Source organism: Mesocricetus auratus, unplaced genomic scaffold (assembly GCF_017639785.1).
Source record: "Mesocricetus auratus isolate SY011 unplaced genomic scaffold, BCM_Maur_2.0 Super-Scaffold_100676, whole genome shotgun sequence".
NCBI classification, from domain to species: domain Eukaryota; kingdom Metazoa; phylum Chordata; class Mammalia; order Rodentia; family Cricetidae; genus Mesocricetus; species Mesocricetus auratus.
In genome coordinates this window covers 175,810,882-175,835,672 of record NW_024429266.1, presented here as the reverse complement: position 1 = coordinate 175,835,672, position 24,791 = coordinate 175,810,882, and the positions used below count along the sequence as shown (strand labels likewise).

At 47.1% G+C, this 24,791-nt stretch overlaps 1 protein-coding gene across 3 annotated transcripts in view; it reads right to left on the bottom strand.

Annotated features, from left to right (window-relative positions):
* Tsen2 (tRNA splicing endonuclease subunit 2) overlaps positions 1-24,791 on the bottom strand; it is a 33,817-nt gene that overhangs the window by 5,610 nt on the left and 3,416 nt on the right. For 2 of the 3 annotated variants that reach the window (XR_005873868.1, XM_040737846.1), the window contains exons 2-8: positions 23,883-24,089; positions 22,594-22,653; positions 21,941-22,022; positions 19,391-19,427; positions 12,631-13,150; positions 11,773-11,850; positions 3,154-3,204 (exon numbers count right to left, since the gene is read on the bottom strand). Coding sequence is in view for 2 of the 3 variants with exons in the window: in XM_040737846.1 (XP_040593780.1) it covers positions 3,154-3,204; positions 11,773-11,850; positions 12,631-13,150; positions 19,391-19,427; positions 21,941-22,022; positions 22,594-22,653; positions 23,883-24,071 (1,017 nt within the window). In the remaining variant the exon portion in view is untranslated. Of the gene's footprint in view, positions 1-3,153; positions 3,205-11,772; positions 11,851-12,630; positions 13,151-19,390; positions 19,428-21,940; positions 22,023-22,593; positions 22,654-23,882; positions 24,090-24,791 lie in introns of those variants that run through there. The other variant, XM_040737847.1, reaches the window with a different exon arrangement.

Here is a 24,791-nt window from a genome sequence, read left to right as displayed (position 1 = left end):
GCTGGGTGTGCAAGACAGGGCCTTGTGCACACTTAGGCAAGTACTCTACCTCTGAGTTACAGCTCACCCTCCTGCATATGTGCAGTTAAAAAGGCTATGCATGTATTATTAAAATTGGTTTTGTGGGTGGGGAGACAGTCTCACAACTGTAGCCCAGGCTGGCCTTGAACTTGCAATCTTCTCATGTCTGCTTCCCAAGTGCCATCAGAAAGGTCTCCAGTGACCCATGTGGCTCCCACCCGAGGCTCTCACTCATCTCTTCTGAAGCAGGACTTTAGAGAACTCAGAAAACAATGAGGCTGGGGTGCAGCTTAGTGATGGAGCATGGGCTCAGCACACATAGGCTCCAGGCTCCATCCTTGGGAGAGGGAGGGGGAGGGGGAGGCAAGTCTAACATCTAGGAATGAGAAGCAGCAAAGGGCAAGGGTCAGAGGCCATGTAAAAAGGTGGGGAATCTAGAAAATGTGTGGTGCTGGACTCAAAGGTAACAAGCCCACTGGAGCTTATTGTAGATGAAAGCTTCTGTTCAGCTTGGTCCCGAAGCTGATTAGCCCCAAATAAACACACACTTATATTAATTTATAAACTGTTGGCTGATGACTAGGGCTTCTTACTGGCTAGTTCGCTCTTAATTATTAACCCATAACTATTAATCTATGTATTTCTACATGGCCTTATCTTACCAGGGAATGCCTGGCATGTACCACATGGCATCTCTCTTGAGGTTTCACTCTCCTCACTCCTTCCTCTCGTAGCCCTGCCTATACTTCCTGCCTGGCTAATGGCCAATCAGTGTTTTATTCATCAACCAATAAGATAAACATATATACAGAAGGACATCCCCCATCAGCTTGTTAAAACACACTGTTCTTTAGTGAGTAGCTACTGCAATGTCAGGCCAGGCTCAGGAGAGTAAAAATAATTCTGTAAATGAAATTTTCATTAACGATCCAAAGATGATCCTTGGCTCCATCTTGGCTTTCAAATAGGAGAATGGTCACCTGATGGAGCAGCACAATAACCCAGCTACGTCCAGAGAGGGGCCTTGAACAGAAGGAATGGTTTTCTAGGTCCCAGAAGAAAGCAGTCACAAGCAAGTGGCTGGGTTTGGAAAGTATCTCTCCTCATTCCATTGCTTTGTGAAAGAATCAACTCGTTAGCTGGCTGGGGCTCAGCTCTGCGAGACATGCTCAGTTCAGCTCAGTCTAAGCTTTAATTCCACAGATATGGCTGGACCACAGCTCACTGGCAGAACATATGCTTACGGTCAACAAGGCCCTGAGCTTTGTCCCCAGAAAGCAAATAGCTCCCATAAGCACCTAGGGTTAGTTTTTGTTCCTGTATATGTGGCATCAATCCCTTAATAAGTCTCCCCAAGAAGGTGGAGTCCCCGTGGGGCACTGGAGCAGGGTGCCGGAGGATCCCTAGGAAGCAGACACAAGCACTTCGGCTGCCATTTGTCTCCCTTTGTATCTTACATACTCTGAATAGGCTTTGTATCAGCAAGGTTCTGAATTCAAAAAGGACAAAAAATGTCCAGTGACAGGCCACCTCTCTTCAAATGCGTAGAGGTCAGCGAGGACGACACCCTGGCCAAGGTGAAACCACAGACTTTTTTTTTTTTAAGATTTATTTATTTGTTACAAACACAACACCCTGCCTCCATATACATCTACACACCAGAAGAGGGCACCAGATCTCATTACAGATGGTTGTGAGCTACCATGTGGTTGCTGGGAATTGAACTCATGACCTCTGGAAGAGCAGTCAGTGCTCTTAACCTCTGAGCCATCTCTCCAGCCCGAAACCACAGACTTTGAAGACACCTAGATAGGGATTTCCCAGCTGATTCTAACCACACTAGCCAGGCTGAGTTGTTTATTTTCTCTGAGCCCCAGTTAGCTTGTTAATGCATCTACTACTAAGAGGAAGGAAGGATCAGAAACAGCACAGAAGCTGGGCCCTATGGCTTACATATGTAATTCCAGCACTTAGTGAGGTCCAGGCCTGCCTAGGCTACAAAGGGAGATCTTCACTCAAAACAAACACAAAGGACTGGAGAGACTGATCAGTGGTTAAGTAAGAGCAACCACATGACAGCTCATAACTGTCTGTGCTCTAGTTTCAGGAGATCCAATGCCCTATCTGGCCTCTGTGGTTACCCAGCATGAATGGGCTGCACCAACATGCAGGCAAAATGCCTATACACATAAAAGTCAAACAAATAAAACCAAAATATAAAATGTCCAAACAAAGAAAAACCAGCTTTCAGCTTCCAGTTCGGTTGCGGAAAAAGAGACCAAGACTTCTGTTGTTCAATCTTTTCCTTCTTTTTTTTTTTTTTTTTTTGGTTTTTCAAGACAGGGTTTCTCTGTGACTTTGGAGGCTGTCCTGGAACTAGCTCTTGTAGACCAGGCTGGCCTCGAACTCACAGAGATCCTCCTGCCTCTGCCTCCCGAGTGCTGGGATTAAAGGCGTGCGCCACCAACGCCCGGCCCCGTTGTTCAATCTTTTATACCTTCCCCTGTAATGCCCCTTAGCCATGCCCAAAAGTGGGCCTAGCTAGTGATGTAGTTCACCGCCTACGTACGTATACATCTTTATGTCCGTCTGTATACGTCTTTAGTCATGTCTAAAGTGGGGGTGGTTAGCGGTGTGTTAAACCGCTCTTTTATTACCTCATCTGTATGTGCCTCTAGTAAGTCACATGGCTAATGGCAGTATTGTTTTCCTCCTACAAAAGGGCCTGACACAGGCATGTACAGGAAGGACACATTGATGACTTTGATTATTTTTGCAGTGCTGGGGGTGGAACAAGGCCTCACGCATGCCAAGCAGGCCCTGTGCTCCTGAGCTGCACCCAGCTTTGCTTTGCTTTTTGTGGGTGGTTTCAGAACCATCCAGATACAGGTTTCCTTCTTGTATAACGAGCCACACTTTCCGAAGGTTCTGAGGCAGACACAATCTAAAAGGGTCACCCTGGCTTGTGCCTGAAGTGCTCCAATTAAGGCTCCAAATTCGAAACTTACAGGAAAAAGGCAATTCCTACTTTCTTTTCACTCAAAGTTGACACATTTGCATTAAAGCTCCATGGAAAGGGGTCAACCCACTGTTAACATGGGACTGTGAGATTATGCGTATACAGAAACTTACCTTCTCATAGTAAACACTTAAACATCCCAGGGCGTACGTCAGGAAGAAAGCCTATAACAAAGCAGGGAAAGACCCATTAGAAGCACTGCTGCTCTCCTAGGGTGGGCATGTAAAGCAACCGCCTAGCACACCCTTGGCTCACCCCAGCAACATCCAACAGAAATAAAAATAGCTTTCTCACAACGCCTACCTGTTTCCAAACACTAATCCCATCCCAACAGCCGCATGTTGTGGCTTCTGTCCCTGGCATCAGAATCTACTATGATCATCAGGTCTCAGGTACCCAGGAGAGGGGGTGGTGGGCAATATTAAAAGATAGCTTATAGCAACACTGGGCTTCTTTGTATTTTATTGACTGTAGACTGAGGACCTCCTGCATGCCTGAACTGCCTTGTCAGTTACATCCCAACGTGTCTTTTCTAGCATCAAAGTATCTGAAAGGGCAGACATGTTAGCACAAACAATTACAAACAGTCCCTGCCTCCAGGTTCAGGGCAGGAGGGTCCTTGAGTACAAACAGGACTTGGCTTTTTTCCTCACTATCTCCTCCTGCCCCAACCTGGTGTACACGCGGCAGTAAGAGCCCAGGAAGCTGAAAGGTGCAGGAGAGTCCAGGGATGAGGGGCTGCAGGGCCTAGCACTTCAGTGACCTCCTTGGAACCACCCAGAGCCACTGGACATGGATGTTCTCCACATGCAGCTCTCTAAGGCTACCTGGAGGTCCTGGGTCTCAAACTGTGTCCTGCTAGGGGGGAGGCACATGGAGGCAGAAAAGCCCCACGCCCGTGGTGAGACCATGGCAGAACCCATCACAGCCAGACCTCAGTCATCTTCAAAACAGGTCCAATAGTCTCACTAAGCTATTAGAAAAGTTATTTTTTATAAAATACTGTTTAGAGTAGGATGTGGTGGCTCAGTACTGCTCCTGGAATATGCCCAGTCCTTCCCACTCTTGCTCTCTGCTGTCTTAATGGTCCTTTCCTCACCACAGGCTCCAGCAACTCCTTTGCCTGCCTCCTCCAGAGCACTTGCTTTTGTCTGGAAGTGTCTTTCGTTCATGCGCCTATTTGAGGAGAAGATCAAGCCAGGCAGAACCGAGTCTAGAGCTGTACCTCAGTCTACAAGACTGTCTAGCTCCCTTTTGGTGAGTGCTCAGTCCTTGTGTTGAAGGAATAAAAGAAGGGCTGGAGAGATGGTTCAGAGGTAAAGAGCATTGATTGTTCTTCCAGAGGTCCTGAGTTCAATTCCCAGCAACCACATGGTGGCTCACAACCATCCATAATGAGATCTGGAGCCCTCTTCTGGTGTGCAAACATACATGCAGGCAGAACACTGTATACATAATAAATCTTAAAAAAAAAAAGAAATAATAAAGAAAGAAAGGTGTTAGGATAAAGCACGAGGGGGAACTTTGACCAAACATTCCGGGCAGATAGAGCTTAACTGAGAAGTTTTATTAGAAAGGGAAGGGGGGGGGGGAAGAAAAGAGGTAAAGACACACACACACACACACACAGAGAGAGAGAGAGAGAGAGAGAGAGAGAGAGAGAGAGAGAGAGAGAGAGAGAGAGAGAGAGAGAGACAGGAAAAGTCCTGTCTGTCCCAAGGAAACAGCACAAAAGAGAGTGTAAGTGGGCAGGGGTCTTTCTTTTAAAGGGTCCTTTGCACCTGTGTGCAGACTAGTAGTCATGGAACCCTGGGCTGACCAAGGTACTGCCTGAGTGCATTCTGCCAGGTGACGGGGCAGGCCAGCATAATGCCTGAATCCTTACAAAAGCAACCCCAATCCCTGTCTTGGCTTAGGCCCAGGTGGCTAGATCCACTAGGGGCTTCTGCACCTGCGTCTGTTTGGTCTACATGGCCCGAGGCTGGTCTAAGTCTCTCAGTGCTGTCCATAGCCCTACAGGCCTACTACAACTTGTCATTAGCTTTCCTAAGACTGAATACTGTGGTTTGTGGATGGCCCAGGGTGACCAGAAATACCATGGAAAAGATTAACCTGTCTCCTCAGGTAGACAAGCTCCCTTCATTTTATCAAATTTACATTCCTTGGTTCAGAATTGGAGAAATACAAAAAAGAATCGGCCTCAGAGGAGCACAGTGGAGACCAAATAAGGTCTAGCAGACCTGGGTTCAAGTCTTCACTGGGTGATTTAATTTTTAATTTTATGTGTATGGTGTTTTGCCTGTGTGTATGTATGTGCACCATGAGTATGTCAGGGACCCAAGGAGGCCGGAAGAGGGCATCAGATCCCCTGGAACTGGAGCTACCACGTGGGTGATGGGCACAGAACTTGGATCCTCTTGAGGTTAAGAGCCAGCGCTCTTAACCACTGCCCCCCATCTCAGTAAGATGTTTTTATTTGGAATCAAATCCTCACGAGACAGGGAAGGGAGGTCTGCGAAGCTGGCATCATCAGTGAGCTTTCCCCTTTGGGTGCTGAGGTGGGGGTGAACCTGATGACAGTTTTCCATCACAAGGCTTATTCAGGTAGAACCCTCAGCCAGGCGTTGGTGGCACACGCCTTTAGTCCCAGCACTCAGAGGCAGGCGGATCGCTGTTAGTTCGAGGCCAGCCTGGTCTACAGAGTGAGTTCCAGGACAGACTCCAAAACAATACAGAGAAACCCTGTCTCAAAAAAAACAAAACAAACCCCCCCTAAAACAAAAACAAAAACAGGTAGAACCCACAGCACTGGAAAATGAGATCGCAAAGGCAACCTCTATGAAGTTATGGAGCAGTCTGCCTCAGTGATCACATGACTCCTTGAAGGAAGCCCTGGAGAGAGAGGGGGGAGAGCAAGAGAGCAAGTGGGCAAAGGAGAGAGAGAGAGAGAGAGAGAGAGAGAGAGAGAGAGAGAGAGAGAGAGACAGACAGACAGACAGACAGACAGACAGAGACAGAGACAGAGACAGAGACAGAGACAGAGAGAGAACAAAATCATTCAGAGTGGTATAGTCTGCTATGGGCATGGTTCAAGAGCAGGACAGAGAAAAAGCCACCTGTGAAAGATGATATCCGTGTTACATCATCAATCAGCATCTAACAGAAGAAAAGGCAAAAGCCACTCATGTGATGCAGTCACTGTGAAGTTATCTTAATTTATGATGGGTGTCAACAATTTAGAGAGACGACAACTTGCTATGGGGGAGGGCATGAAGGTCACCAAAGAGTCAGGAAACCAGTGAGGAAGGACGTGTGCATATACCTTACATTTGTTAAGTTAATGTGATATCTGATACTGAACATGAACTCAAAGAGAACGGTTCCGCTGAATAAGCAGAAAGGAGTGCACCTGAGACATACCTCCACCCTTTCCCCTAAGCTTTTCCTTAGCAAGTCACACCCTTCCACAAGCTGCAATCAAACCAAATTCTGCTGGAGCTCATTTGAAATTTGGAGGGAAAAACTAAACTGGGGCCATGTCCACTTGGGGATGTCGCATTCTTGGTGAGAGATGTGCACGAAGTTGTGTGCCTTCCAGGAAAGCCTCCAGACAAGTGACATATCTCATTTGATCTTTACTATAACCCTCTGGGGTCAACATCCTGGAATGTCACCATCAGAAAGCCCAGGGATGTCACCTCTTGTGTGCCATGTTGACGAGGCCAGTAGTTTCTTCCACTTATCTTTTCTGTTTTTTTTTTTTTTTTAAGACAGGGTTTCACTGTGTGCCCCTGTCTGACCTGGAACTCACAGAGATCCCTCTGCTTCAGTCTCCTAGTGCTGGAATTAAAGGTGTGGGCCACCATGCTCAGACCTATTTATCTTTGTCTATTACTTCACTTCTGTCTTTAGCATGGAGGGGAGCAAACCCAGGGTTGCAGACATGCTAAGCAAATGCTATGCCATGGAGTTATGATCCAGGTTACCACCATCTTATTTACTGCCATTTATCATTGACAATTCTCAGCAAATGCTTCAGACTTTAGGCTGCAGAGTCAGATGGCTTAGGTACAAGTACTGATCTTGAGCAAGGAGTTTAACCAGCCTGAAATCAAGTTTCTTCCCCGTCAGAAAGATCACAACAGGCTCTAGGGTGATATGAGGACTTGAGATATTACACAAATTAGTCCTTAGCAGAGACATTAAGACCATGCACAAGGAATTTAAGACCACACACTACTCCGTTGTTCTCATTATGCGTGACTTCCTCTTGAGCCCTAATCATGGGCCAATGAGAGAGAGACACCCCGAGGATGTTCCCTCTTCCATGAACTGAAACAAGCACAGTGCAATCCCCGTGGTATCTGGAGCAGATAATGCAGGTGAGGCAGACTGGCAGGTACTGCTGCAGGAGTTCCCTTCTTCCGCCCCAACTGCAGATCCCTAGGAGATCAAGAGGAGGAGGAGGTCTTTTTCCTGCTCACATCTCCAGCACCTACCCTGCCCTGCCCGCCACTCAGGAGGTCCTCTGGAAATGCTGACTGAACAAAAGACCATTATAGGAGGGACAATCTCTACTTGCGCCGTTCCTCCAAGGCCCTACCAGCCTTCCTTTCCTCAACAGCCGGCCAGTGGGCTTACAAGGAGAATCTATCACCTAAGGATACTTACTGTGTACAAAGGATAAAGAGATCAGGGTGCACATGAACAATGGGATTTCACTCAACCACAAAGAAAAACAAAATGATACACTTCCAGGAAAACGAAGATCATTATGTAAAGCAAAATAAGCCAGGCTCAGAAGGCCAAATTCTGCAGGATTTTTCCCCCCTCAAATCTATATTTTCCCCCTAATCTATATTTAAATTTATGTGTGTTGGTCATAAAAATAGAAAGGATGCTATGAGAGGATGATGGGGGACGGGAAAGAAAAGAAGGTAATGGGATCCAGGTGGGAGCAGGGGGGTTTATCTAGAGAGGGCAGCAAGGGTTTCAGTAAGAGGGGAACATGGGGCGGGGAGTACAGTGAAAGGGTCAATGAGATGAGAACAGAAATAAAATATATTGACACACATGTATGAACATATAATGAAGCATATGTTGTATGTTTTTTTTTTTTTTTTTTTGGTTTTTACGAGACAGGGTTTCTCTGTATTGTTTTGGAGGCTATCGGTCCAGCCTGGCCTCGAACTCACAGAGATCCGCCTGCCTCTGCCTCCCGAGTGCTGGGATTAAAGGCGTGCGCCACCACCGCCCGGCGCATATGTTGTATGTTAATTTAAATTCGTAAGTTAAAAATCTATGTGAAACAGGTTACAAAGTGAAGTGAAACGAATATGGCAATCATTTAAGTTCATTTGTATTTATGTGTGGCATTTGTTAGTTAAATAATTTCCACTTTTTTTTCAGAGCTGTGGACTTCTAGGAAAGGAACCCTCTAGCAAATCTTTCCACCACTGATTTATAGTTCTAGCCCTGACATGAATCTGTATGTCACAGTTTCTTAGAAGAGCTTATCGTTGGGCAAAGCGGGATACTGAAATGAAATTATTTCGCTTTGGGCTTTTTGTTTGCATTGTCTCTGAGATGACTCTCACACAGACCAGGCTGACTGTAAACTTTCTGTGTTGCTGAAGCTGACCTTCAGTTCCTGATCTTTTTGCCTCCACCTCCTAAGCACTGAGATTACAGGCATGTGCCATCATGCCCGGCACATCTTCCTTTACTGCCCTGAACTGAATTCTAGCACACACTATGAGGTGGGATCACTGGTCTCTTTCCACATGGTTCATGAGCCATCCAAATACTGCAGACTCACTGTCTTTTCCTGACAGGAAATGAGAGTTTCACTGAACCCTGAAATCCCTTCTACAGATGGCCTGTTTTAGTCTCTTTGGGCCAATCTTTTCATTCTTACACGTTTAACTACTCTAACCTTATGTCTTTCACGACCAGCTACCATGACATTAGTTGTTTAAGTTGTTTTGTTCTTGGGCAGAGTTCTTGCCCAGAACACACAGAGCCCTGGCTTGGCCCCCAGTAGCTCCACTACTTTCTCACGATTCCCAAAAGAAGTTTGAGAACCAACACAGGGCAAGAGCAAAGCTGTGAACCTCTCTTCCCGCTGGTGCACGAGCATGGAAGAGCATGGTCTGAACACAGCAGACCCTAAGAGGCGCTCACGGGAGGGTCTTACATGAGTCTACAACAAAGCTGGACTTAAATATGGCGATGGAGGAAATTTTGAGCTCTTTAAAAAGTCATTCAAAAGGTGGAAGTATTTTTACAGTTAGAATCAATATTTTAGCAGTAATAAAAGTGATCACAAATGTCTGTGGTGGAATTGTAGCTACTCAAATCCACGGTGTGTGATGCTTGGAATCAGAACTATTGATACCAAGGAGGGGAAAGGGCAACATGGAGAATTGAGAGGCTGGGCTCATTTCATTTTTTCCCCAGCCTCTCCTGCCCAAGACACTAAAAATATTCTACACGGTGTCCAGCACAGAGGTCACATGTGCCTGTTTGGTATAAAAAATGTGGCAGGGGCAACCGGATGATGGAAATTTGAACTCATTCAATTTTAATTAGTTAAAATAAATCATTCACATGAGGCCAGTGGCTACTGAATTTCAGGGTAGACTGTCAGCCTTGGGTGAAAAATAAAAGATAAGGCGATGTCCTCAACACCCTCCCCATTCAGCTCTGTGTCACCCGCTTTCCTGCAAAGAAGGAAGAAGTATAGACCAGGGAACAGAGGATTACAGACACAGCCCTGAAAAGACCACCGCGGACGCACACAACAAATTCTCCAGAGACCACATGTCTGTCAAGAGCTGTGGTGCTGCAGAGCTATCCGAGAAGCCCAGGGAGGGCCCACCGTCTCCACAGCACAGAGAGTTCTGTGTGCAGAGCAGATGGGAGCAAGAAGGGAGGGTCTCAACCGAGTGGGCCACAAGCTAGAGGAACACATCAGAGGGGCAGTGTGGTGACATTTTTAGAAGGACACTTCAGAATGCAGCTAACCCAGTGAGTGGAGCACACTAGTGATTCTGCAGAAGAAAATGTCTGAGGTCACTTACTCAGCAGTCGGTACGTGATCAGTCTATGGCACATTAAAAACAGTAGGTTCAGCAATTTTAAAAAAATTAACTCTCTCCCTCTCTTGTTGTGAAAATTCTTTCCCCTATAGTTTTGGGGTACAGGCCTTAGGGTGTGGCCTGGGGTGCTACCTGAGAACTGAAAAGCTGGAAGAGAACATGCGCTCTCTCTCTCTCTTACTCTGGCTGATACTTGGCATGGTGGGAGCCCTGTGCAGTGAGGGACCAGCGGTGGCTTCAGCCTTTGAATCTGTGAGTTTGTCCTTTTCATTTCACCCTTAATAAATCGGTTTTTATACCTTTGTGAGTTATTGCATCACTCTCTCTCTCTCTCTTTTTTGAAAGTCTGACTATGCTGTCTAAGTTGGTTTTGAATTTCTGGGTTCAAATGATCACCCTTCTTCAGCCTCCCAAGCAGCTGGGGCCACAGGCACATGTGGCCACACCATGTGGACTGCGTTTTTGGTTTCTCTTTTTGCAGTTCTGGGGATTGACCTAGTGCTCCGTGAATACCAGGCAGGTACTCTGTCAGTGACCTTCACCCTAGCCCGAGCTACATACTCCAAATGAATGAACTGGTATGCTAATTACAAAGATTAATTTTTAAAAAGCTGAGGAAAATAATCTGGGCACGGTGATGCACACCTTTAATCCCAGCACTCGGGACTGTCAGGGGGATCTGTGTGTTTGAGGCCAGTTGTCTATAGAATGAGTTCTTATAGAATAAGTTCTTGCGCAGTCAGAGCTACACCATGATACCCTGGCCTCAAAATAAACAAAGAATAGAAAAACCTAACAATATCCTGAAACCGTGATGAGAAAGAAGGACACAAGTTGGGTGGTACACACCTAAATCCTAGCACACCTTAGGCAGGGGAGTTGTGAATTCAGATTAGCCTGGACTATGTAGCAAGAGCCTACTTAAAAAAAAAAAAAAAAGCCGGGCGTTGGTGGCGCACGCCTTTAATCCCAGCACTCGGGAGGCAGAGGCAGGCGGATCTCTGTGAGTTCGAGGCCAGCCTGGTCTACAGAGCGAGTTCCAGGACAGCCTCCAAAGCCATAGAGAAACCCTGTCTCGAAAAACCAAAAAACAAACAAAAAAAACAAAAAACAAAAACAAACAAACAAACAAAAAGAAGCCGGGTGTTGGTGGTGCACGCCTTTAATCCCAGCACTCGGGAGGCATAGGCAGGCAGATCTCTGTGAGTTCGAGGCCATCCTGGTCTACAAAGTGAGTTCCAGGAAAGCCTCCAAAACAATACAGAGAAACCCTGCCTCGAAAAACCAAAAAAAAAAAAAAAAAAAAAAAAAGAAGGAAAAGAAGAGGAAGGAGGAGGAGGAGGAGAGAGAAAAGGAAGAGGGCAGGGCTCATACGAATCCCTTAAACGATCAAAACTCCTTTCTTTCCTTGCTGAGGGTTTGAACCCATGACTCTCACACTATTTTAGTGATTTCGCTCAGCTACAGCCCAGCTCCAACACACTCAGAACTGATGAAACAGGCGGAGGATCAGCGAGACGGCAGGTATTTCAACAGTTAGCATTCTATACGGAACTGTTCTGAGGAGGGTTCCGGTGCACAGCGCACAGGGCTAGACTCACCCAGGGCTGAGACAGCAAGATGAACACATACCTCTTCCAGGCTGAGCTGCAGATACTCAAAGATCCTGTATGGATTTCTTCTGCACACCAGTCTCTTTCTTTGCAGCAACTACAAAGGAAGGAAGGACGAGAGCCAGTCACATGGGACACAGGTGAACGTCACCTGCCATGAAGACTGAATCCCCAAATGAACATTTTTTTTTTTTTGATAAACTCAATGCTGACATGCTGTTGAGTAAAATAACCTTTGTGGAAAAGACATTCTGATTTTTCTGCTGCTAACACTATCCCATGGACTTTGCCTGAATGATGTGATACTTCATTGTCAAACCAGTGTCCCCCACTCACAAGCTGTGTGCCTGTTCTTAGCTGTCAGAATCTTCATCCTCTTAGCTGAGATCAGGCAATTACACTGCCGTTCTTTTCCTAAACAGGACACAGAGTATTACTTGTTTTAACTTACTTTAACTTTTTTAAATTTGAATTTTAGTGGATTTAGTGAATTTTAGTGCAACTGGGACTGTGCTTCAGTAGTGGCCTCAGAAGCACCATACAGGACCAGTGGTGTCCACAGGCCTGCCTGGCGGCAAGTGAAGGGCATCTGGGTGGGCTGACATCTTCTGCAGGCCAGCAACAGGTGGATGTGGAGGAATGACTGACAGTCTTCCAATCTCCAGGGCATATGCCCCAAGAATCCTGGTGAATGCATATAACCATATAGCACTAAGCCCAGTGCTATAGTTTTCCTATCTACACCCAGCCACTGGAAAGTCTGCATTAGTGAGAGACTAACACACTGCAGTGACACAGCAAGACAAACAGCGATGTTCTGACTGGCTGACTGTAACTGAAGCCCAGATGGGGGAGCATGGTACTTTGTTCCACATACCTTCTCATCTGCGGCCTCGTCCTCCTCCTGGACATCACACAGCTCTTCCTCCACGAGTACATACTCGTGGGCAGCCCTTTTCTCACCTGCTGCCCGGCTGCTGTCTGCAGGCCAAAGGTCATCCTGGGCAATGAGGGCTTCATGGCTATGGCAGGGGACCTGGGACAGAACTGTGGTGTCTTCCATCACATGTCCATTAAGGCCAGACGGACTAGCCACCGTGAGTGTGGCTTGGCTAGGCCCTTCCTGCAGGCAGTCTGAGTGTGTGTTGAGACCCTGCAGGTCATCTGACTGTCCAGCAGCTCTAGTGGTCACAGAGAGTGCGTCCTTTCCCACTCTTCCTTCCAGGGAGGAGTTGGCCTCGGAGTTGGGCGGGTCACGCTGTGGGGTCTCTTCTTTCCCCTTTATGCCAGGGAGCTCAAGTGGCTCTGTGTAGTCTGTCAAGACCTTTTGTATAGTGCTCTCATCCTGGCCTTGTCTACGCATGAAATCCATGGCCCATTCCACTCGATGCCGATACCTGTCCACAGAAACACTGTCAATAACACACTCATCTTGACTCCAGGACAACAAAATGACCAAAAAAGTCTACACGATGGCCCACCAAGATGGCGAGTTTTCCTGAAGGGTGGATTACAGGCAGAGCTTGCCTCCTTCACATTCTCCTACATCTAACTGTCCAGCAACACCCATGTGTCACTGGTCCTTTGGTATCATTTGCTTACTTCGAAAAAAATTAACCCCCATTTAACAAAGTGTGAAAACTTATATAATTGAAAACCAAGAGACGCTGGTAAATAAGGCAGAGAAAATATCGACTTTTACTGGCATCCATTTTGTCTTTTTTTTAGGGGGGGGGGTTCCAGACAGCGTTTCTCTGTGTAGTTTTGGAGCTTATCCTGGCACTTGCTCTGTAGACCAGGCTGGCCTCCAATTCACAGAGATCCACCTGCGTCTGCCTACCAAGTGCTGGAATTAAAGGCGCTTGCCACCAACGCCTGGCTATTTTGTCTTATTTTTAATCTTGGTTATCACACAGTTGGTTACAGATACTCCTTTCATAAAATCCTTTGTTTAGTATTGGAAAGCGAATGTCAATCACTAATTTTCATAGTATCCATCCATGAACATCACTGGATATAAAAATAAATGGTTTGCCTAATACACAGTTCAAGGGAGGAAAGGGTTTATTTCACCTTAGAACTTACAGGCACCATGAGGGAACCCCGGGGCAGGAGCTCCAGGCAGGACCCGGAGGCAGGGATGGAAGCAAAGGTCTTGGAGGAACTTTGTTTACCAACTCATTCTCTAGCTCACGGTCAGTAGCTTTCTTATACAGCTGTAGTGATATATTATTTATGATTTATTAAGGCTTGACTAAGGATTCAGAAAAGCAAAGTCAGTCTCAAGCTATAGAAATTAGGCAGTGGTGATACACACATTTAATCCCAGCAACCAGAAGCTAGGAGGTGGTGGCACACACCTTTAATCCTAGGACTCCGGATTAAGAGATGGACTGATCTCTGTGAGTCCAAGGCCACCCAGATCAACACAAGATTGAATCAGTCTAAAAGAGAATTATGCTCACACCTTTAATCCCAGCACTAGAGGGGTATAAAAGACAGGGGCAAGGATTCAGTAGGAGGCATTCGTTCTCCAGCCACGCTGAGCAGAGGCAGCAGTTTGAGACTTGGCGAAGACTTCATGCATGGATCAGCCCTTTCAGCCTGAGCTAGAGGTGAGAGCTAGTGGCCGGCTGCTTTGCTTCTCTGATCTTCAGCTTGAACCCCAGTATCTGTCTCTGGTCTCTTATTTATTCGTGTCATATACAGCTCAGGCCCACATGCCTAGGGATGGTATCACTCACAGTGGTCTAGGCCCTCCTCCTTCAATTAGTTGAGAAACTGTCCTGTAGACTAATCTAATCTGACTGAAGCAATGAACCATGGTTTCTTCTTCTTCCCATGTGTGTCAAGCTGACATTTAAGATTAGCCGTCACCACACACACACACACACACACACACACACACACACACACACACACACACACACACTGAAGTAAATCCCCCTTTAGAATATAGTTAGCACAACTCAGAGCTGAGCACTTGCCAAGGTACAAAGACCATGAAGACAACAGGGCTGCATCAGGACATTGCTGGGATGTGTTCCTGTGACATCAGAACCTATTGTAAACAAAGGTCAGCAGCCAACGAGGCTCTGCCCACATCCAAGAAGATACATGTAATTTCATTCCTCACCTAAGTGCTTAGATGCCTGGACATATCAGGGTGCACAAACTGTCATGTCTCATACAATCCAGTAGGCAAACTGTCTTTTGCACCCAGAAAGACCAGTGTCTGCTTTGCCCTGGCTCATCAGAACCAAGAACCCAAGCTGTTCACATCAGTCTTCCTATACTATACACAGATGAGCATACATCCCTGTGCACTGGGACTGAATCTTTGACAATTCATTTACTGCTGTTCTGGGGACTGGACCTAGGACCACAAGCAAGGGCAAGTGCTCAAGTGCTCCACTGCTGGGCATTATCTCCCCCCTCCCCACCCTTTTTTTTTGAGAAAGGGTCTTTCTGAGTTGCCTAGGCTGGACTTGAACTTGCTAATTCTTCTGCCTCAGTTTCTTTCTTTTTTTGCCATTAAAAAAAAAAACTGAGCTATATTGGGGCTGGAGGGATGGCTCAGAGGTTAAGAGCACTGGCTGCTCCTCCAGAGGTCCCGAGTTCAGTTCCCAGAAACCACATGGTGGCACACAACCATCTGTAATGAGATCTGGTGCCCTCTTCTGGTGTACAAGCATACATGCAGGCAAAACACTGTATAGATAATAAATAAATAAATCTTAAAGAAATTGAGCTATACATTTCCCCCACCCCCTTGCACCTTCTCCCCCTGCCTCAGTTTCTTGAGTAGTTGGCAATACAGGCTTCTGCCACCAGGCCTGACTGAATCTTGGATTTAAAGAATGAAACATGGCAAGGCTGCTCTGAAACCTGTATTATAACAGTATAAAACGTGGAAAATCTATTACTGCATGTTTGGGGTTTAGTCTGGACTCCATATTTACTACTGTGTAGATTACTTAGCTACTGTTTCTATTTCCTCCCCTACAAAATTGGGGATACTAGTCCTACTGGCTCACAGAGATCTTGTTCTATATAACCTTTTAAAATTGGGGGACATGGTGTCCCGGTGACCAACACATGCAGTAGAAATGTTGGAAAGATCTAGAAAGAAGTTTTCTTGTGGTAGCAACTGCAGACTCCTTGACTTAAAAGCGTGCCCCAATCACAGTGGTGCAAGTATGTTATACCAGCAAACAGGAGGCTGAGGCAGGAGGACTGCATGCTTTAGACTAGCCTAGGCTACAAGGTACGACATCAGGCACAAAAAAAATCAAAAGCAAAAGCATAGGAAAAAAAAAGTAAAAACCTAAAACCAAAAACACATTGAAAGAGTCACGTGACTGAAGGTTCAGCCATCCCCCTTCCTTTGCACAGATCCAGAGTCAGCAAGCACACTGGGCTCCACTCCACCCTGTGCAGTGGCCTGGGCACAGTTTCATGCTTGCTGTGTGACCCTGCCTCCTCAGGCTCAGGGACACGCCTGCACACTCTGTGTGCCACCTCAGGGGGCTGTAGCAAGGATGAACTGAGAGGAGGCATGTGAAGGGTGCAACACACACGTGCCCAACAAGTTACCCATCTGCTTGCTCTCTTACTGTCAAGGCTTCAGGGATATGGTAAAACACAACTCACTCTGTCTCAGCACACAATTGCTAAAACCTACACATGGCCCAGGACCTGGTTCTTTGAGTCTGAGCTAACCCACTGGTACCACGCCTCTCCTCTCTTCTGTCACATGACACAGCCACTGCACTCCTGCCTCACTGCATTTCAGAAGACCTAATACTTCAACCAGAGTGGCCACAGGACTGTGCAGAAGAAATCCAAAGTAAGGCCAGCGATGAAAGAGCTAGGCAGCAATTAGCCTAGGTGTGCGGCATGAAGGTCCCAAAGTGGTGTCCTCCTGCTAGCTGCAAATTCCTTAAAAAGCCAAGTCCTCCAGGAGAGGTAAGAACAGAAAAGAGGCCCGGCAGTGGTGGAACACACCTTTAATCCCAGCACTAGGGAGGCAGAGACAAGCGGATCTCTGTGAGTTTGAGGCCAGCCTGGTCTACTGAGCTAGTTTCAAGACAGTCTCCAAAGCTACAAAGAAACCCTGTCTCGAAAAACCAAAACGAAAAAAGAACAGAGAAGAGTAGGTGCCAGGGAGCATAGGGGAGAGGGCAGAGCGAGGAGGCACAGCTAGGACTGGAAGCAAACTCACTCAAGGCTGCAAGAACCCCACACCGCTCAGGTTCCCAGGCTCTGAACATGCCTCTCCCACTGGCCGGACCACCTCTTCTACACGATGGACCATGTGCATCTATTATCTGGGCCAGTCCAGCTTTGGAAGGCCCAGTTCTGATCTCGGAGTAAGGAGCTTAACTTCCCACGGTTCAGTTCTTCCCCTGCAGAACACGGACCTCAAGAGGATCGAGGGGTCTTCATGGGCTGGGGTGAGGAGACGAGAGAAGCGGATGGTGAGCACAGCACCTCTCACACAACACACCCCAGCACCACTGCCATGTAACAGTTGCCTTATTGTTCTCATTGTCAACTCCTCTCACTCTGGGGCTGAGCCCATGAGTGTATTTTTCCAATTTAAGATGAGGTCATCCTGACTGGTGTGCTTAACAGAAAGGTGAAGCAGACAGACAAGGACACACACACACACACACACACACACACACACACACACACACACACACACACACACACACACACTCCTCTCCCTCTCCCTCTCCCTCTCTGGAGGTAGGGACTGGCCAAGAAGACCGAGGGCTGCAGGTACCACCAGAAGCTGATCCTGGTAGGAAAGGTCCTCCTGTGTCCTCCAGAGGGAGGTAGCCCTGTCAGAATCTGCATTTTGGTCTTTTGGCTTCCAGAACTGGGCTGCCAGCTGAAGGAAACATGTATGAGCTGAGGAAGCACTTCTGGGCCCTCATGCTGTAGACACTGCAGTGCTGCTGAGTGGCACCTTCAAAGAGGTAGGACTCCCTTCCTTGGACAGAATTGACCTCATGTCATCTACACAGCGAACCTGACTAGGAGGGGTCTTCAGCCTCTGTCTTGTTTCTGAATCCTAGCTTTGGGGACAGTGACCTGTGTACTGTGGCTTGGATGGGATGGGGGCTCTGCCAAGTTCTAAGTAAGTCCCACTCCAAGCCTAACCTGGGAACACTCCTCCCTGATACTCTGCTTGCCAGCAGGGCACAGAGCTGTGACATCTGCCACCACCAGTGAGAAGATGGGAACATCACTGTGGACTGAGAGTCACGAGGCTCTTCAGAGGGGCTGGGATCTGAACTAGAGCACAAACAAGGTTTGGGATGACTAGACTCCTACTTTGTTTTATGAGAAAGGGGTGTGCTGGCTAGTTTTATGTCAACCTGATGCAAAGAAAAGTCATCTTGGAAAGGACCTCAATTATGAAAATATTTCTAGCGAGGCGTGGGGGTGGGGTGGTGGTGGTGGCGCATGCCTTTAATCCCAGCATTCAGGAGGCAGAGGCAGGCTATTTCAAGGTTAGCCTGGTCTACAAATCCGAGTTCTAGGACAGCTAGGGCTGTTACACAGAGAAACCCTATCTAGGGTGGAAATGCCACCATAAGACTTGTTGTAGGCAAGTCTGTACGGCATTTTCTTAATTAGTGATTTATAGAGGAGGATCCAGACCATTGTGAGTGGTGCTATCCCTGGGCTGGTGGTCCTGGATTCCATAAGAAAGCAGGTTGAGCAAGCCATGAGGAACATGTCAGTAAGTAGCACCTCTGCCATGGCCTCTGCATCAGCTCCTGCCTCCAGGTTCCTGCCCTGTTTGAATCCTGTCTTGACGTCCTTCATAATGAACAGTGCTGTAAACTAAATAAACCCTTTCTTCCCCATGTTGCTTAGTTATGGTGTTTCATCATAGCAACAGCAACCCTGAAAAAGACTACCTTACCCTGTAGTCCAGGTGGAACTGGAATTCACTATGTGGACCAAGCTGGCCTTGTACTCAAAACGATCCTACTGTTTCAGTGCTGAGATTACAGACATGAGCCACCGCTTAGCTATCAAGGGACCAAGACCAGGCTACAGAGATACCGGGTCTGGTCCTGATATCCTGGAACTGACTCCAAACCCAAGCATGTGAGAGATGGCACAGAGAAAAGGGCAGTAAGCCCAATCGTTGGGGCAGTAGAGAGGACTGTCGCAGGGAGAAATTCTAGGAGCGGTGATACATGGGCAGGACCATGGATATACTGGGATTAGCTAGTGTCTGTGGAGTCAAGGGAAATACTTCCAGAATGTCTAAGAGGGGCTTCTGTGAAACCCTCTGGCTCTACAGTGTACAGCAGGCAAGAGGGCAGGATCATCTGCCCACATGGGCTGGGAGGCTGCTCAGAGCCTGAGTCCCAGTGTCTCAGGACTTTATAACACACTCTCAACATGACAGGAGTTGGTGTTTTGAGAGGCTGATCTGAACTAGCAACATGTTTCAGATGGGATTTGAGCCACATTAAGTTCAGATACAGTTTCCAAGTATTATCTACTATCAGGAGAAAACAAAGGTACAAGGTTGTGTCATCACAGTCTACTTAACACCAGACCCGAGAAGACACCACTGCATCAGAGCCAAGGTCACCCTCACTTACTTCTCTGAGGTGATTATAGGCATATCTGTCTGCATACCTGGAACAGAAAGACATTCGATTAGTTCCAGACAGACTTCCTTAGAAGGAACAAAACCCACCAAAGACATAATTTCAAGATCCAGTTACACAACTGGGCGACGACGTGTATCGGCCATAGCCAGCTTGTTCTGACCAACATCCTGCCCTGTGCCCACATTCTCCTGTTGGCTCAGATGGGCCCTCAGAACCTCTGCCCCAGCTCAAAAGCAGATATGAGACGGGACAGTTCATCTGTAGGAATGCTTGGGTCCTGTGTATGAGCTCAGCAGGGAGGGCTGGCCACCCTTGATGGCGGTGTGGTTTGGGATATGGGGCCAGGGGTTCCAGCTCTATTACTGGGTGCCAAGTAGGACAAGTCCTTTCTTCTAAAGTGTTTTCAGATCATTCAGTAGTCTAGCTTTTACTCCTAGTTCCGCCTCATTCTGCCTTTAGGAAAGTTGTCTCCTTTCTCAAATTCAGCACTGAGGTTTGAATGAGAATGGCCCCTGTAGTCTAATAGATTTGAATGCTTGGTCACCAGGAAGTGCACTACTTGAAAGGGTTAGCAAGTGTGGCAGATGAAAATGTGTACCGCCGCTGCCCAGCTTATGTGTTTCTTACATGGACACACTGGTGTTTGCAATCGACACCCTTCTCTTTCCACTGGGTTGTTTCTATTCTTCAAGTATTACAAATAGGACCTCAGAGAACAGCCTAGGCTGCTTTTCTTCCTATTAGTTCCTGTGCATTGTTAAGATGAATCTAGGCTTAAAGGGAAGATACAGATATAATTTTGCTAAACATGGTTAAATTCCTCTGTAAGGGCTGAGGTGTGTGTACACATACACCTACCCGTGGCGAAGTAATTCAGCATACTGTCAGGCTTTCGGGATTCTAGCCAGCTGCTGAACTATACCTCAGTGTGAGTAATTTCTATACTGTCTTACATGAGTCATTTCACAGCTCTACCCCCGCCCCTACCATCTCTTTCCTTTTTTCCCCATTGAGACAGGTCTCTAGTTGGTGATCCTCCTGTCTCAGCTTCCTACTTGCTGGGATTACAGGTCTGAGCCACTATACCAGTGGTTCTCAACTTGCGAGGCACAACGCCTGTGGGGGTCACATGTCAGATATCCTGCATATCAGATATTTCCATTGTGATTCATAACAGTAGTAAAATTATAGTTATGAAGTAGCAACAAAATAATTTTATGGTTGGAGGTCACCACAACATGAGGAACTGTATCAAAGGGTCACACACCAGGAAAGTTGAGAACCACTGCACTGTACTTAGCCTTAAAGAAATTTGTCTGTCTGTCTGTCTGTCTGTCTGTCTACCTACCTACCTACCTACCTACCTACCTACCTACCTACCTTTTCTTTTTCAAGACAGGGTCTCAATACGTAGTGCTGGCTGTCCTGAGACTCGATACGTAGACCAGGCTGGCATCGGACTCACAGAGATCCACCTGCCTTTGCTTCCCAAGTGATGGGATTAAAGGCGCACACCACTATGCCTGGTAATTCTTTTATGTTTTAATGTGCTGGTATTGCTTAATTACAAGGATGCCTTGAAAAATGTATTAGGAGAAAAGAATTGTAAATTAAGGAGCTATGCACATTAATAAACTCCATTTATTTGTGTGTGGGGGTATGTATGTGCCATAGCATGTGTGGAGGTCAAAGGCCAACTGGAAGTAATGATTCTTTCCACCATATGGGTCTGTGATGGCTATTTTTGGAATTAACTAAAATCTAAGTAGCTAGGCACACCTTGATTAGATCATTTGTAGTAGAAGCCCCACCATAAATCCGGGCTACATCTTCTGGTGGCAGCCCACATAAAATGACATGAAAAAGGGAAGCATTTGCTTTTTGCCTGCTTCATTCTCACTAGCAAGTTCATCTATCCTGCTGCTGAGGCATTCCCTCGTTTTAGTAGTTGCTCCCTAACATGGGGTCCGAGCGCTCTAACTCAGGTCATAAGGGCTGGTGGCAAGCATTTTCACCAACCAAGCTGTCTCACCACCAGCCCCACAGTATGTTTAACAATGCCATAGCTACTGTAAATTCTACCTCTGCAAATAAAACATTAAGCTCATTTTGACAGTAGCACAGGCAGGCAGAACTTCCTACACACAGCATCCTGCCAGGCAAGATGTAACAAGAGCCTGAATAGTACTTTCCCCTGTCTTCCGAGGTGCAATGGATTGAAATCAGAGCCCTGTGTACGTAAGACTTCTGACCACTCCAAGGAAGGGGAAACACATTTCCAAGAACCACAAGGATCTTTTTGCCTGGTCTTCCGGTTCATGGGAGATCCTGATTTCAAGGCTAGCCTGGGCTAAGTATTGAGACATTCTTAAGAGAATTAAAATTTAAAAAAGTCACACTAAAACAAAACAAAGAACTGTTTTGATGTATGTTTTTGTAGGCGCTCTTCCAGGCAGGAATGTTGTCAGTGTGCCTCTCTTCCAGAACTTACCACCTCACCAGGACATGTTAGTGCCAAATCAAAGCTGCACAGCTTACCTTTCCATTTGGCAGCCAGTTTAGAATCGGAGATTGTGAAGTTTGGACGGCTTCTGGAAAGAATGCCTTTTCCAAAGTAACCCTTCCAAAAAGAAAACACGGTTGATGCTCAGTTGTCAGGCTTGCAGCTGTGGCAGAATAAAACTACTTAACAGCCTCGTGTTTCCCCGATTCTCTAACGATCATATACACCCACCTCTTTGGTGTGCGGTGTATGCAGGTGTTCATGTGTATGTGAGCACATGTGGGAGTGCAGGCACATGTGCGCAGAGGGTGTGAGAGGAGGGGCGTGTGTGCGCACGTCTGGGTGCTATCAATGTTTAGTATTTCCCATGGACACTGGGGGTCTGAACTTAGCACATCATGCACGTGGGTCACCTCTGGGCCCCATGGCTTTCAGTACCAGCTCGCCTATCACATAAGGAATCACTTCAGCTTTCGTCTGGCATCCTGAAGGCACCAGAGCAGGCAGGGGAAGCTTCTTCTCACATGCGGCTCAGGAGTGCATTATGCCTGGGAGTGGCGCTATGCCCACTCCAGACAAAGGCCTCTTGGATTCCTTCCTGCTCTGCACTGGAAGTATCCCTGTCTTCCCTGCTTTTGACTATAAAAAAGCAGAAAAAAACCCAAATAATAATGTGACTAAAACGTACCCAGCGTATGAAAAGCCTCATCCCATCTTGCACACGGTGAACAAAGGCCTCAGCAGTGAGCTGTAGGCAAACAGGACCCAATGAGACCTAATGCGCCAGGGCCCCACTGACCTCACTGCACTCTCTAGAGAAGGTGGAAGACAGGCAGGATGCCCATCAGCTGCTCTGAGCTGGGAATGGGGGCAGGGTTTGGTGTCATAGGTATGAGTGACTTCAGTAGGGATAGCAGGTGCAGTTTAGAGGTGGAAGACAAGGACCTGGACCCAATCCCCAGCACCAAACCAAACACACAAATACTAAAACTGGACTGTGGTGCTAGGGAACCACTCTGTAGATTCATAATGTCACTGAATTAAAGGTATGCTTATGAGGGGTGAACTTCTTGGGTATAAGTTACATTTTATCCAGGCTGCTTAAAAAATTACTTTTGCTAGGCAGTGGTAGCATACACCTTTAATCCCAGCATTAGGGAGGCAGAGGCAGAGGCAGAGGCAGAGGCAGAGGCAGAGGCAGAGGCAGGCGATCTCTGAGTTTGGGGCTAGCCTGGTTTACAGATCAAGTTTCAGGGCAGCCAGGACTACACAGAAAAACCCTGTCTTGAAAAACAAAACTGAACAACAACAACAAAACCAAACCAAACCAAACAAAAAACCCAACTCAGCAAAAAAGGTTCATTTCTTTAAATCTCATGTGCATGGGTGTTTTGGGCAGATGTATGTCTATATACCACACGTGTGCTTGGTCCTGCAGAGGCCAGGAGAGGGCACTGGATCATCTGGAACTGGAATTACAGATGGCTGTGAGCTGCCATTCTGGTGCTGGGAATTGGATCCAGGGCATCTAGAAGAGGGGTCACTGCTCTTAACTGCCGTCTCTCCATCAGGCTGCCTTTCACAATTCCCCAGTAATAAAAATATATGGGGAGTGGAGCAGGAGAGATGGAGGAGGGGAAAGCAAGTCTTATTTGAAGCCCATAACTGCCATAACTAGGAGCTGTCCTCATTTAACAAGTCTCCAGACAGGAGAGAGCAGAGACCTTGGGGAACTTTCCACAGGACCTGGCTCTGCCCAGGAGCTGGGCCCCATGCCACTGGGAAGGGACAGAGGTCAGTGGGTGACCTTCAGTTTTCACCCATTACATTTCTGTAAATTACTTGTTTGTCTTTGATACACACTTCACCCTATGTGGTACTGGAAGCTGGGTTTGTGGCTGGGTATGCCTAGTTTTCAGCCTCACAGTCCAGGTTGGGAGGGCCTGCTCAAGATGTCACCAGAGTTGCCAGGCTTACCTTCCCATATAGCTGCTCCATGTCCTCTGTGCCCCTGACTACCACATTGTTGCTAATCATTTCAGCTCGGAATATTCGGAATTCCTTCCTGGGACCTTGGTCCTGACCAAAAGGGATGGGCAGTGGTGACTCGTAACTCTCATATACTCTTCTTTTCCTCTTCGGGGCACGGAAGACTGCCTCTGCCATTCTTCAAGGGTGACAGGCCTTTAGAGGACAGAGGAGGAGTCAGTAATCACAGACTGACACAGCCAGCACACACAGAACTGGGCTCATCTGGTCTCCGGAGAAAGGCAGAGTATCTATAAAACCACGAACTAGAAGATGCCATGGGACAAGGCCATGATCACACAGTTCAGTCACCAAGGGTGTCTCAAAGCTGAGACCTCCCAGAAGCCAGCGCCACAATCCTAACTGAAGCTGGTAGTACCAAGGCCTAGTCTCGTACTCTGAGAATTCTTGCCGGTAAGAACATGCTTTCCTTTCCTTGACCAAAAGACATTCAGAGCTGCCCAGGGACTGCTAAAACTCCAAGGTACTGACATGTACAGATAAAACCAAGCAAGAATATGTCCTCAGCAGAGTGAGTCTAGTGAGACCTCCATCTTCCAAAGATCGACCCTGAGATACATCATAAGCCCTGGGGCAGTCAGTTCTCAGGGTTTTCTGTTTGTTTGTTTGTTTATTTATTTGCTTGAGACAGGGTCTTGTGAGTGACAGTGCTGGATAACAGCAGGGTCGTGGAGTCCAGAGCCCAGGCCCTCTCTGTGTGTCCTGCTCAGGCACACTGCGGAACAGGTGTGAGCAAGATGCCACACAACTACCAACCATGTAAGGCATTACCCAGAAGGAGCCAAGGGAGCTGAAGTCAAGACCTCTTTATTCTGGGTCTCACCCTGACCCGAGGAG